General features: G+C 56.2%; 1 protein-coding gene across 1 annotated transcript in view; it reads right to left on the bottom strand.

The window, feature by feature from the left end:
* Positions 1 to 13,161, bottom strand: part of acadvl (acyl-CoA dehydrogenase very long chain) — a 99,071-nt gene that overhangs the window by 69,306 nt on the left and 16,604 nt on the right. The window contains exons 3-4 of the mRNA XM_085977589.1: positions 2,123 to 2,191; positions 604 to 676 (exon numbers count right to left, since the gene is read on the bottom strand). Coding sequence (XP_085833715.1) covers positions 604 to 676; positions 2,123 to 2,191 — 142 coding nt within the window. The remainder of the gene's footprint in view (positions 1 to 603; positions 677 to 2,122; positions 2,192 to 13,161) is intronic.

Below are 13,161 nucleotides of genomic sequence, written 5' to 3' on the forward strand. Positions count from 1 at the left end.
CTAAACCCAGGGCCAATTATACTCAAACTGAGAGACCCCTAAACCCAGGACCAATTATACTCAAACTGAGAGACCCCTAAACCCAGGGCCAATTATACTCAAACTGAGAGACCCCTAAACCCAGGGCCAATTATACTCAAACTGAGAGACCCCTAAACCCAGGGCCAATTATACTCAAACTGAGAGACCCCTAAACCCAGGACCAATTATACTCAAACTGAGAGACCCCTAAACCCAGGACCAATTATACTGAAACTGAGAGACCCCTAAACCCAGGACCAATTATACTCAAACTGAGAGACCCCTAAACCCAGGGCCAATTATACTCAAACTGAGAGACCCCTAAACCCAGGACCAATTATACTCAAACTGAGAGACCCCTAAACCCAGGGCCAATTATACTCAAACTGAGAGGTTCCTAATCCCGGGACGAATTTGCCATAGAATTTCCATCTATTGCCGCACAGTTAGGCAGTGTAAACCGCTGAAATTGGCAGTGTCTTGCCGTTAGGAGATTTAGCAGTGCCAGAGAGGAGCAAGGAGGCACAGGCCCCCCTCGCCAATACACCTTAGAACTGGTTGAAGAAATGTCTTCGCTCATACCGGAGGGGAAGGGGAACACTTGCTTGGTCTCCACCTGACCCCGAAACATGTTCACAGCAAACGACTTGGAATCCTGTAAGGCAAGGAAGAAATAAAAAACGTTACCCGCCTCTGACAGGCCCACAAGTACACCCCCCCCGCCCCCCACCACCCCCAGTTCCACAGGCGCCAGTAAAACCCTCAGGAACCTTGGCCAAGCGGCCGGACTTCGCCCACAAGTCGTGTCAACTGGGTATTCAACCGCGAAGGGCTTCACAACTGAACTCGGCAAATGTCCCCGCCTTTCAGCAGGAGTGACCGGTCAGCTCTCAAGGGCCAGCGGAGGTCACACGGAGCTCGGAGAAGGTATAAAAAGACTCTCATTTCTCCAGCGCCTTTCACCCCCTCAGCATGTCCCAAAGCACTTCACAGCCAATAAATTACTCTTTCAAGTGTAGTCGCTGTTGTGATGTAGGAAACGTGGCAGCCAATTTGCGCACAGCAAGCTCCCGCAAACAGCATCATACTAATGGCCAGATCATCTGCTTTTTAGTGACGTTGGTCGAGGGATAAATATTGGCCTCAGGACACTGGGGAGAACTCCCCTGCTCTTCTTCGAAATAGTGGCCGTGGGGTCTTTTACGCCACCTGAGGCGGCAGACGGGGCCTCGGTTTAACGTCTCATCCGAAAGACGGCAGCTCCGACAGTGCAGCGCCCCCTCAGTACTGCCCCTCCGACAGTGCGGCGCTCCCTCAGTACTGCCCCTCCGACATGGCGGCGCTCCCTCAGCACTGCCCCTCCGACAGTGCAGCGCTCCCTCAGCACTGCCCCGCCGACAGTGTGGCGCTCCCTCAGCACTGCCCCTCCGACAGTGCGGTGCTCCCTCAGTACCGTCCCTCCGACAGTGCGGCGCTCCCTCAGTACTGCCCCTCCGACATGGCAGCGCCCCCTCAGTACTGCCCCTCCGACAGTGCGGCGCTCCCTCAGTACTGCCCCTCCGACAGTGCGGCGCTCCCTCAGTACTGCCCCTCCGACAGTGCGGCGCTCCCTCAGTACTGTCCCTCCGACAGTGCGGCGCTCCCTCAGTACTGCCCCTCCGACAGTGCGGCGCTCCCTCAGTACTGCCCCTCCGACAGTGCGGCGCTCCCTCAGTACTGTCCCTCCGACAGTGCGGTGCTCCCTCAGTACTGCACTGGGAGTGTCAGCCGGTATTTTTGCGCTCAAGTCTCCGGAGTGGGGCTCGAACCCACGACCTTCTGACTCAGAGACAAGAGTGCCACCCTCTGGGCCATGGCTGACACAGGTAGGCACAGGATGGTTAAAGCCAACACTTAGTGGCTCAAGTTTGCACAAGGCGAATTGCTGACCGGCACAGAACGCTGGTAAGGTTGCTGCTTGTAAAGCTAGGACCACCTTGCAGGTTATCTAGAGCAACCCCGCGGCGCCACTCTCCCCAACCCACATTCTCCGGCCCGTCAACTGCTCGGTAACAGGCGGGTATCTCACCACAGACACACAGAGAACACTGGAGAGACATACCGTGGCGGCCACCTTCTTCTCCGTCGCGGTTTTTGTGGTGGAGTCAGTGGCTGCTTTCTCCAGTACCGCCTGATATTTAAAAAAAGGGGGAAAAAAAGAGTTAAACACAATCAGCTGAAGAGGAACAGCTCGAGGAACAGCACCTCATCTTCCGATGAGGCACTTTACAGCCTTACGGACTCAATATCGAGTTCAACAATTTCAGATCATAACCTCGGCCCCCATTATATTTTTATATTTTTTATCCACACTTTTGGTTTGTGCCTTTTCCTGTTTCTCTCTCCCACGTGGCAGCTGTCTCTCACTCTGCCAGCGCATTTCACACTTCATCGAGAGCCATCCTTTGTCTCTTTACCGGTCCTATTACCATCTCGTCTCGCCTTGAATATCTCTTAATGTCACTTTACTTCTCACAGACCTTCCCCTTTTGCTCTTTCATCCCCTCCCCCATTTCCCAGCCCCCACACTTGCTTTTTCATCCGTTTCATTTCCTGCTTTTTTTTCCCTCAGTTCTGACGAAGGGTTTCGACCTGAAACGTTGACTCTGTTTCTCTCTCCACGGTTGTTGCCGGGCCTGCTGAGCTTTTCCAGCTTTTTCTGTTGTTATTTCAGCTAAGGAGGCCCTGTGACCTGTCCCTTTACCTGAAAGCAGAGAACGAGAACATGCCGCTCAGCCCATGGGACCTGCTCCTCCGACAGATCATGTACAATCCACTCAGGGACTCCACCCAGCGTTTAACCTCCTCAAGGTTTCTCCCGACCCCTCAAAACGGGCAAGCTCCCGATTCTCTCCCTAACCTTCCACCCAACGCTGTATGTCTTGGCCCAGTCCCCTTCCTTGCCCCTGATACTTCTGTTGTCCCACCAGCTCAGGTTGTTCCACATAGCGTTCAATCATCTCTCTCTCTGCTGATCCTTCTAAGTCTCCATCCTGCTCCTACGCAGATAATCTATCAATCCGCAGAGTGCTGGCTGCTTTATCCTGGTCTGTGTTCCACATCTTTCACTTCCCTGTTGGGGGTCGTTGAATCTTATGTCATACTTGATGCTCCAAGGTCCCGTTCACCCATCAACGCCGACATCGGCTCCCGGTCCGGCAACGCCTCGATTTTAAAAATTCTCGTCCTTGCTTTCAAATCCTTCCATGGCCCCTCGCCCCCCTCCCTATCTCTGTCACCTCCTCCAACCCCACAACCCCTCCGAGATCTCAGCGCTCCTCCAATTCTGGACTCTCGCGCATCCTCCTGATTTCCATCGCTCCACCATTGGCGGCGGTGCCTTCAGCCGCCTGGGCCCCGAGCTCTGGAATTCCCTCCCTAAACCTCTCCGCCTCTCTCTCCCCTCCTTTAATACGCTCCTTAAAACCTACCAAAGAATGAGGGGGAATCTCATTGAAACGTATAAAATTCTAACAGGACTAGACAGACTAGATGCAGGAAGGATGTTCCCGATGGCCGGGGAGTCCAGAACCAGGGGTCACAGTCTAAAGATAAGGGGTAAGCCATTTAGGACAGAGATGAGGAGGAATTTCTTCACCCAGAGAGTGGTGAACCTGTGGAATTCTCTACCACACAAGGCAGTGGAGGCCAATTCATTAAATATATTCAAGGAGTTAGATATATTTCTTAAGGCTAAAGGGATCAAGGGATATAGGGAGAAAGCAGGGACAGGGTATTGAATTTGGATGATCAGCCATGATCTCATTAAATGGCGGAGCAGGCTCGAGGGGCTGAATGGCCTACTCCTGCTCCTATCTTCTATGTTTCTACCTCTTTGACCAAGCCTTTGCTCACTTGTCCTAATATCTCCTTCTGTGGCTCGGTGTCAAATTTTGTCTGATAATCGCTCCTGTGAAGCACCTTGGGGCGTTTTGCTACGTTAAAGACACTGGATAAATACAAGTTTTGTTCATTTCACAAGCAATTTCTTTCTAGCTCTGTGCTCATTGTCCAGGTTAACTAACCTTCGTACATTGTTATTACGCTGCATACCATTAACCTCAACACCTTCCCTCTCAATTTCCCTCGCCGTATGAAATTAATTTCAGTTCTAAGAGTCTCTCTTTGTACTTCAGTCCAGGAACTACCCTTCCTGCTCTCCCCTGCAGCCCCTCCGATGCACCGCTGTGGCCTCACGCTCTACCTGATGGACGAACAACTTCTTGCTTGTGGTCAAATTTAAGAAGGGTGCCATTTTGAAAGAAGCCCTGCTTGGCATTGGTTGGGAGCGGCCAACAATATGTGAATCGTTATGTTATATGCTGAAACACTTTGTAGGGGGGCATCTTTTACCTGTTTTACGGTAATTTACCTTCCTTTACCTGGTTTATGGTAATTTACCTTCCTTTACCTGGTTTACGGTAATTTACCCTCCTTTACCTGGTTTACGGTAATTTACCTGGTCAAGCAGCTTTTTGCTGCTGCACTCTGACCAATCCCAAACAGCGGTTTCGAATCGCTAAACCCACCCTTCCAGTTCTGACTGGAGGAACTTATAATTAATGATATATTAAAAACGGACAAATGATCTGGATGTGAGAATGTCAAACTTTATTAAAACTATAAGAAACGATACCACACGATTTTAGTACAACAGTTAAAATTGCTTAACAGGGGAAGGCAAAACGGGCATAACGCAGGAAAACGACTAAAATCACAATTTTAACGAAATCCCACTTTACTCCCCACCCCTAAGCCTATCCTAAGTTGCCTTGTGGAAGGCCAGAAAAACGATGGTGCCCGAGACGGTCTGACGCTAGCGCGCTCTCCCTGCTTCGGGCGGCCCGCTCTCACTGCTCGCTCCCGCAATCGGAGCGAGGTGTTCGGCGACTCGGGCGAAGGCAGCGCAGCGCATCGGGACGCAGCAGCAGCCACGGCGACCCGCTAGGGCATGTCGGCCGGCTGCTCCTCAGCGGGAAGGCATTCCTGGGAGGAGGGGAGCCGAGCATGGCGGCCAGAGGCCGGACCGGAAGCGGGAGAAGCAGGCCCGGGCCGTCGGACCGTGGAGCCAGTGAGGTGGAGGCCGCGGCGACCAGAGGATGTGTTCGGCGGAGGCAGCACATCGGGACGCAGCAGCAGCCACGACGAGTTGCAGTCCGACTGGGAGGAGGGGAGCCGGGAATGGTGGCCAGAGGGTGAGCGGGAGAAGCAGGCCACCACACGTGGAGCCGAGCCGGCAACAGTGAGGAGGAGGCCGCGGGGACGAGGAGACGGAGCGGCTGAGGGACATCGTGCTCCCACCGCCACTGGATGCCAAAGAATTGACTTTCTGAACACGGCGCTGTAAAAATAGCTGACGTGTCCCGATGGGGAGTAAGCATTCCATTGTACTTGTACTTGTATACTGGTTACATATGGCAAATAAAAATTGAATGAATTGAATTGAATTGAACAGTTATTGCCAACACTGTCACTGTAATAAAAAAGAAAGACTTGATATAGCGCCTCTCACGACCACCGGACGTCTCAAAGCGCTTTACAGCCAATGAAGTACATTTTTGAAGCGGGGTCACTGTTGTAATGACTTCAGTTATATGGAGAGACTGGAGAAGCTGGGATTGTTCTCCTTGGAGCAGAGACGGTTAAGGGGAGGTTTAATAGAGGTGTTCAAAATCATGAGGGGTTTCGATGGAGTAAATAAGGAGAAACTGTTTCCAGTGGCAGGAGGGTCGGTAACCAGAGGACACTGATTGAAGATAAATCGGCAAAAGAACCAGAGGGGAGATGAGGAGAATGTTTTTACGCAGCGAGTTGTTGTGATCTGGAACGCGCTGCCTGAAAGGGCGGTGGAAGCAGATTCAATAGTAACTTTCAAAAGGGAATTGGATAAATACTGGAAGGGGAAAGATTCACAGGGCTGTGGGGAAAGAGCAGGGGGGAGTGGGACTAATTGGAGAACTCTTTCAAAGAGCCGGCACAGGCACGATGGGCCGAATGGCCTCTTTCTGTGCTGTATCATTCTATAAATAAAGGATTCAGGAAAAACTTCTTTCCCCAGAGAGTGGTGAGAATGCGGAACTCGCTACCACAGGGAGTGGTTGAGGTGAATAGCACAGATGCATTTAAGGGGAACCTGGATAAACACGTGAGGGAGAAAGGAATAGAAGGATATGGGATGGGGTGAGATGAGGAGGGGTGGGAGGAGGCTGGTGTGGAGCAGAAACACCGGCACGGAGCAGGTGGGCCGAATGGCCTGTCTCTGTGCTGTAAATTTGGTGTAATTCCATGCAATACGTGGTCCTTAAACCATCAATACATTCTGTATTTCACCTTCACAAGCTGCCAACCACACGCTGGGGAAGCAGACACTGAAGTGCCCAGTAAATCACTTCGGGTCCCCTGAAGAATGCAAGCCTTTTCACGAACATGTTGGCAATGGAACTGGGACAGAAACCTCAGAAACCCACGCCAGAGCCACCCACCACATCACTGCCGGTAATGATTTATGGGCAGGAAACCACGTTAAGTGTTTACAGTGGCAGCGCCAATGTTAAATGTTGACATGACCAGAAATCGTGAAGTTGGAGAGGAAATGTGTACGAGCACAGGATTTCTCCCAGTGACCACACTGCAAAAAGTGCTTCATTGGCTGGAAAGTGCTTTGGGAAGTCCTGAGGTGGTGAAAGGTGCTGGAGAAACAGAAACAGAAAGACTCGCATTTCTCCAGCGCCTTTCACCACCTCAGGACGTCCCAAAGTCTTTACAGCCAATGAAGGACTTTTTCCAAGTGTGGTCACTGTTGTAATATAGGAAATACGGCAGACAATTTGCGCACAGCAAGCTCCCACAACAGCAATGTGATAATGAACAGATAGTCTGTTTTAGTGATGTTGGTTGAGGGATAAATATTGGCCCCAGGACACCGGGGAGAACTCCCCTGCTCGTATTCGAAATAGCGCCCATCCACCGGAGAAGTCAGACAGGGCCTCGATTTAACGTCTCATCCGACAGTGCGGCACTCCCTCAGTACTGCCCCTCCGACAGTGCGGCGCTCCCTCATTACTGCCCCTCCGACAGTGCGGCGCTCTCTCAGTACTGCCCCTCAGAGAGTGTGGCGCTCCCTCAGTACTGCCCCTCCGACAGTGCGGCACTCCCTCAGTACTGCCCCTCCAACAGTGCGGCGCTCCCTCAGTACTGCCCCTCCGACAGTGCGGCACTCCCTCAGTACTGCCCCTCCGACAGTGCGGCGCTCCCTCAGTACTGCCCCTCCGACAGTGTGGCACACCCGAGTCTTTTTGGGCGCAAGCATACCCACACAAGAACACCAGCAGTGTGGCCATTGGCTGTGCTAGACATGCTAAACCCTTATTACTGTATTGAATCACCTTCAACTGCTCCCATCGCCCAGTCACCCCCTTGTACCCATCAGCCCCTCGAGCCTGTTACACAGGAACAGGAGGAGGCCGTTCAGCCCCTCGAGCCTGTTACACAGGAACAGGAGGAGGCCATTCAGTCCCTCGAGCCTGTTACACAGGAACAGGAGGAGGCCGTTCAGCCCCTCGAGCCTGTTACACAGGAACAGGAGGAGGCCGTTCAGCCCCTCGAGCCAGTTCCGCCATTCAATGAGATCAGGGCTGATCTGTATCTTAACTCCATCTACCCGCCTTGGTTCCGTAATCCTCAATACCCTAACCCAACAAAAATCTATTGATCTCTGTACTGAAATTTCCAATTGACCCCCGGCCTCGACAGCTTTTTGGGGGAGAGAGTTCCAGATTTCCACCACCCTTTGTGTGAAGAAGTGCTTCCTGACATCACCCCTGAACGGCCTGGCTCTAATTTTAAGGTTCTGGACTCCGCCCACGAGAAGAAGTAGTTTCTCGCTATCTACCCGATCAACTCCTTTAATGCTAACAACAACCTGCATTTATATAGCATCTTTAACATAGTAAAACGTCCCAAGGTGCAACACAGGAGCGTAAATCAGACAAGATTTGACACCGAGCCCCATAAGGAGATATTAGGACAGGTGACCAAAAGCTTGGTCAAAGAGGTCGGTTTTAAGGAGCCTCTTAAAGGAGGAGAGAGAGGCGGAGAGGTTTAGGGAGGGAATTCCAGAGCTCGGGGCCCAGGCAGCTGAAGGCACGGCCGCCAATGGTGGAGCGATGGAAATCGGGGGATGCGCGAGAGGCCAGAATTGGAGGAGCGCAGAGATCTCGGAAGGTTGTGTGGCTGGAGGAGGTTACAGAGATAGGGAGGGGGCGAGGAGGACACGGAGGGATTTGAAGAGGAGGATGAGAATTTTAAAATCGAGGCATTGCCGAACCGGAGGCCAGTGTAGGTCAGCGAGCACCGGGGGGTGATGGGTGAACGGGACTGGCTGTGAGTTAGGACACGGGGCAGTGAGCACAGGGGGTGATGGGTGAACGGGACTGGGTGTGAGTTAGGACACGGGGCAGTGAGCACAGGGGGTGATGCGGTGAACGGGACTGGGTGTGAGTTAGGACACGGGGCAGTGAGCACAGGGGGCGATGGGTGAACGGGACTCGGTGTGAGTTAGGACACGGGGCAGTGAGCACAGGGGGTGATGGGTGAACGGGACTGGCTGTGAGTTAGGACACGGGGCAGTGAGCACAGGGGGGTGATGGGTGAACGGGACTGGCTGTGAGTTAGGACACGGGGCAGTGAGCACAGGGGGCGATGGTGTTAGTGTGAACGGGACTCGGTGTGAGTTAGGACACGGGGCAGTGAGCACAGGGGGTGATGGGTGAACGGGACTGGGTGTGAGTTAGGACACGGGGCAGTGAGCACAGGGGGTGATGGGTGAACGGGACTGGGTGTGAGTTAGGACACGGGGCAGTGAGCACAGGGGGTGATGGGTGAACGGGACTGGGTGTGAGTTAGGACACGGGGCAATGAGCACAGGGGGTGATGGGTGAACGGGACTGGGTGTGAGTTAGGACACGGGGCAGTGAGCACAGGGGGTGATGGGTGAACGGGACTGGGTGTGAGTTAGGACACGGGGCAGTGAGCACAGGGGGTGATGGGTGAACGGGACTGGGTGTGAGTTAGGACACGGGGCAGTGAGCACAGGGGGCGATGGGTGAACGGGACTGGGTGTGAGTTAGGACACGGGGCAGTGAGCACAGGGGGTGATGGGTGAACGGGACTCGGGGCGAGTTAGGACACGGGGCTGCGGAGTTTCAGGTGAGCTGAAGTTTACGGAGGGCGGAAGGTGGGAGGCCGGCCGGGAGTGCATTGGAATAATAAAGTTACGACACCTCAAAGAGCTCGTCAGGACACAACCCAAATATGGGAGGACAGAATGTGTAATTGTACTGTTGGGTGCGAAGTGGACACAGCGTGAAAAGCTCACACGCCCACCGTTCCACTTCACCGAGTTTCCACTGACATCGCTAATTACAGCTGCGGGTTTCTGCTGACACCACGCAGAGAAGCACCGCAGGAGAGAGTTCAGGCAGAGGGGTCACCCAGCGATCTGACCGGCCCAACAAGCAGGAAAGACGGTATCAGCACAGGTCCATGAAAAGCCCTCCGCCTCTGAGAAGAGGCCTGACTTAGTAATGTTCCTGTAAGAGGCAACTTCTTTTTTTTTTACTAAACTTTAAAAAGCTCATGAGGCAAGTGGGGTACTGAACGCAGAGATGGAGGCGACAGAATGGTGCCGAGCCTCAGAGTGGGACGGGCCCCAGCGCAATTCTGGTTCTGCTGCTTCCCTCATCCAACCCACGCCAAACAGGTTGGCACCAATATACGAACTCCAGGTAGACGTGAAAGAACTTGCATTTCTCCAGCGCCTTTCACCACCTCAGGACGTCCCAAAGCGCTTTACGCCCAATGAGGTACTTTTTAAAGTGTCGACACTGTTGTGGCTGGGAAAAGAGGCAGCCAATTTGCGCACAGCAAGCTCCCACAAATAGCAACGACCAGGTTATCTGTTTCTTAGATATATTGGTTGATGGATAAATATTGGCCCAGGGCACCGGGGAGAACTCCCCCGCTCTTCCTTGAAATAGTGGCCGTGGGATTTTTTACTGCCACCTGATAGAGCAGTGCCTCGGTTTAAGGTCCCATTTGAAAGACGGCACCTCCGACAGTGCGGCTCTCCCTCAGTACTGACCCTCCGACAGTGTGGCGCTCCCTCAGTACTGCCCCTCCGACAGTGCGGCGCTCCCTCAGTACTGCCCCTCCGACAGTGCGGCGTTCCCTCAGTACTGCCCCTCCGACAGTGCGGCGCTCCCTCAGTACTGTCCCACCGACAGTGCCGCATTCCCTCAGTACTGCCCCTCCGACAGTGCCGCATTCCCTCAGTACTGCCCCTCCGACAGTGCGGCGCTCCCTCAGTACTGCCCCTCCGACAGTGCGGCGCTCCCTCAGTACCGCCCCTCCAACAGTGCGGCGCTCCCTCAGTACTGCCCCTCCGACAGTGCGGCGCTCCCACAGCACCGCCCCTCCGACAGTGCAGCACTCCCTCAGTACTGCCCCTCCGACAGTGCGGCGCTCCCTCAGTACTGTCCCTCCGACAGTGCGGCACTCCCTCAGTACGGCCCCTCCGACAGTGCGGCGCTCCCTCAGTACCCGCCCCTCCGACAGTGCGGCGCTCCCTCAGTACTGCCCCTCTGACAGTGACGCTCTCCCTCAGTACTGCCCCTCCGACAGTGACGCTCTCCCTCAGTACTGCCCCTCCGACAGTGCGGCGCTCCCTCAGCACTGCCCCTCCGACAGTGCGGCACTCCCTCAGTACTGCCCCTCCGACAGTGCAGCGCTCCCTCAGTACTGACCCTCCGACAGTGCGGCGCTCCCTCAGTACTGCCCCTCCGACAGTGCGGCGCTCCCTCAGTACTGCCCCTCCGACAGTGCGGCACTCCCTCAGTACTGCCCCTCCGACAGTGCGGCGCTCCCTCAGTACTGCCCCCTCCGACAGTGCGGCACTCCCTCAGTACTGACCCTCCGACAGTGCGGCACTCCCTCAGTACTGCCCCTCCGACAGTGCGGTGCTCCCTCAGTACTGCCCCTCCGACAGTGCGGTGCCCCCTCAGTACTGCCCCTGCGACAGTGTAATGCTCCCTCAGTACTGCCCCTGCGACAGTGTGATGCTCCCTCAGTACTGCCCCTGCGACAGTGTGATGCTCCCTCAGTACTGCCCCTCCGACAGTGTGGCGCTCCCTCAGTACTGCCCCTCCCGACAGTGTGGCGCTCCCTCAGTACTGCCCCTCCGACAGTGCGGCGCTCCCTCAGTACTGCCCCTCCGAAATTACAGCACTCCCTCAGTACTGCACTATACAGTACACACACCTGCGATCTAAGTTGTGACTGTAGGACAAGGACACGTGGGTTGAAACTAAGGAACGGCAATTTCAGGAGTGAGCAGTTATTCTTCAGCCCAAGATTGATGGATATTTGGAATGGATCCGGGGTCAGATAGTGGAGGCGGTAACCCTGCAAACATTTGAACAACAGTTGGATGATTGATGGGAGAACGTGGAATCGTTCTGAGTGGAGGAGGTGGCAACACAATGCTGACTTTAGAATCTGCCCTCACACTGTAACCCATCACCCAGTTTGTCTCCAACTATGGTCAGAATACTCTGACTAATCCTGCATGACTTTTCACTATCGCTTCCTGCAAAGAGCAGCAGCCCTCCCTCCCTCCCTCACCTCGCTCCCTCTCCCCCTCACCTCGCTCCCTCCCTCCCTCACCCCCCTCCCTCCCTCCCTGCCCCTCCCTCCCTCTCCCCCTCCCCCCCCTCGCTCCCTCTCCCCCCACCCCCTCACCTCGCTCCCTCTCCACCTCGCTCCCTCTCCTCGCTCCCTCTCCCCCTCGTTCCCTCTCCCCCTCCCTCCCTTCGCGCCTTCCCCTTCACCTCACTCCCTCCCCTCACTCTCCCCTCAGCTCGCCCCCTCCCCTCGCGCCCTTTCACCTCGCCCCCTCCCCTCGCACCTTCCCTCCCTCCCTCACCTCCCTCGCTCTCACCCTCCCTCCCTCACCTCAGCTCCTTCTCCCTCCCTCTCTTCCTCCCATTGCACCCTCCCTCCCTTCGCTCTCCCCCCCTTCACCTCGCTCCCCTCACCTCGCCCCCTCCCCTCGCGCTTTCCCTCCCTCGCTCACCTCGTTCCCTCTCCCCCTTTCCTCGCTCCCTCTCCCCTTCACCTCGCTCCCTCTCCCGCTCCTCCCTCCCTCACCTCGCTCCCTCCCCCCTCCCTCCCTCACCTCGCTCCCTCCCCCCCTCCCTCCCTCACCTCGCTCCCTCTCCCCTTCCCTCACCTCGCTCCCTCTCCCCCTCCCTCCCTTCGCTCCCGCTCCCCCTCCCTCACCTCGCTCCCTCTACCCCTCTCTCCCCTCGCTCCCTCTCCCCCTCCCCTCGCTCCCTCTCCTCGCTCCCTCACCTCCCTCCCTCTCCCCTCCCTCCCTCTCCCCCTCACCTCCCTCCCTCACCTCCCTCCCTCTCTTACCTCTCCCCCTCCCTCCCTCTCCCCCTCCCTCCCTCCCTCTCCCTCACCTCCCTCCCTCTCTCCCTCCCCTCTCCCCCTCCCTCCTTCACCCCCTCCCTCCTTCACCTCGCTCCCTCTCCCCCCTCACCTCGCTCCCTCTCCCTCCCTCTCCCCCTCCCTCCCTCCCCTCGCTCCCTCTCACCCTCCTCGCTCCCTCTACCACCCCCCTCGCTCACTCTCCCCCTCCCTCCCTCTCCCTCCCCTCGCTCCCTCTCCCCCCTCCCTCCACTCGCTCCCTCTCCCCCTCCCTCCCTCCGCTCCCTCTCCCCCTCCCTCCCTCCCCTCGCTCCCTCTCCCCCTCCCTCCCTCCCCCTCGCTCCCTCTCCCCCTCCCTCCCTCCCCCTCTCCCCCTCCCTCCCTCCCCTCGCTCCCTGTACCCCTCCCTCCCTCCCCTCGCTCCCTCTCTCCCTCCCCTCGCTCCCTCTCCCCCTCCCTCCCTCCCCTCGCTCCCTCTCCCCCTCCCTCCCTCCCTCTCCCCCTCCCTCCCTCCCTCCCTCTCCCCCTCCCTCCCTCCCTCCCCTCGCTCCCTCTCCCCCCTCTCCCTCCCCTCGCTCCCTCTCCCTCCCCTCGCTCCCTCTCTCCCTTCGC

The sequence above is a fragment of the Somniosus microcephalus genome, unplaced genomic scaffold (assembly GCF_052327205.1).
Source record: "Somniosus microcephalus isolate GS21.2 unplaced genomic scaffold, FLI_Smic_1.0 unresolved_chr4, whole genome shotgun sequence".
NCBI lineage: Eukaryota > Metazoa > Chordata > Chondrichthyes > Squaliformes > Somniosidae > Somniosus > Somniosus microcephalus.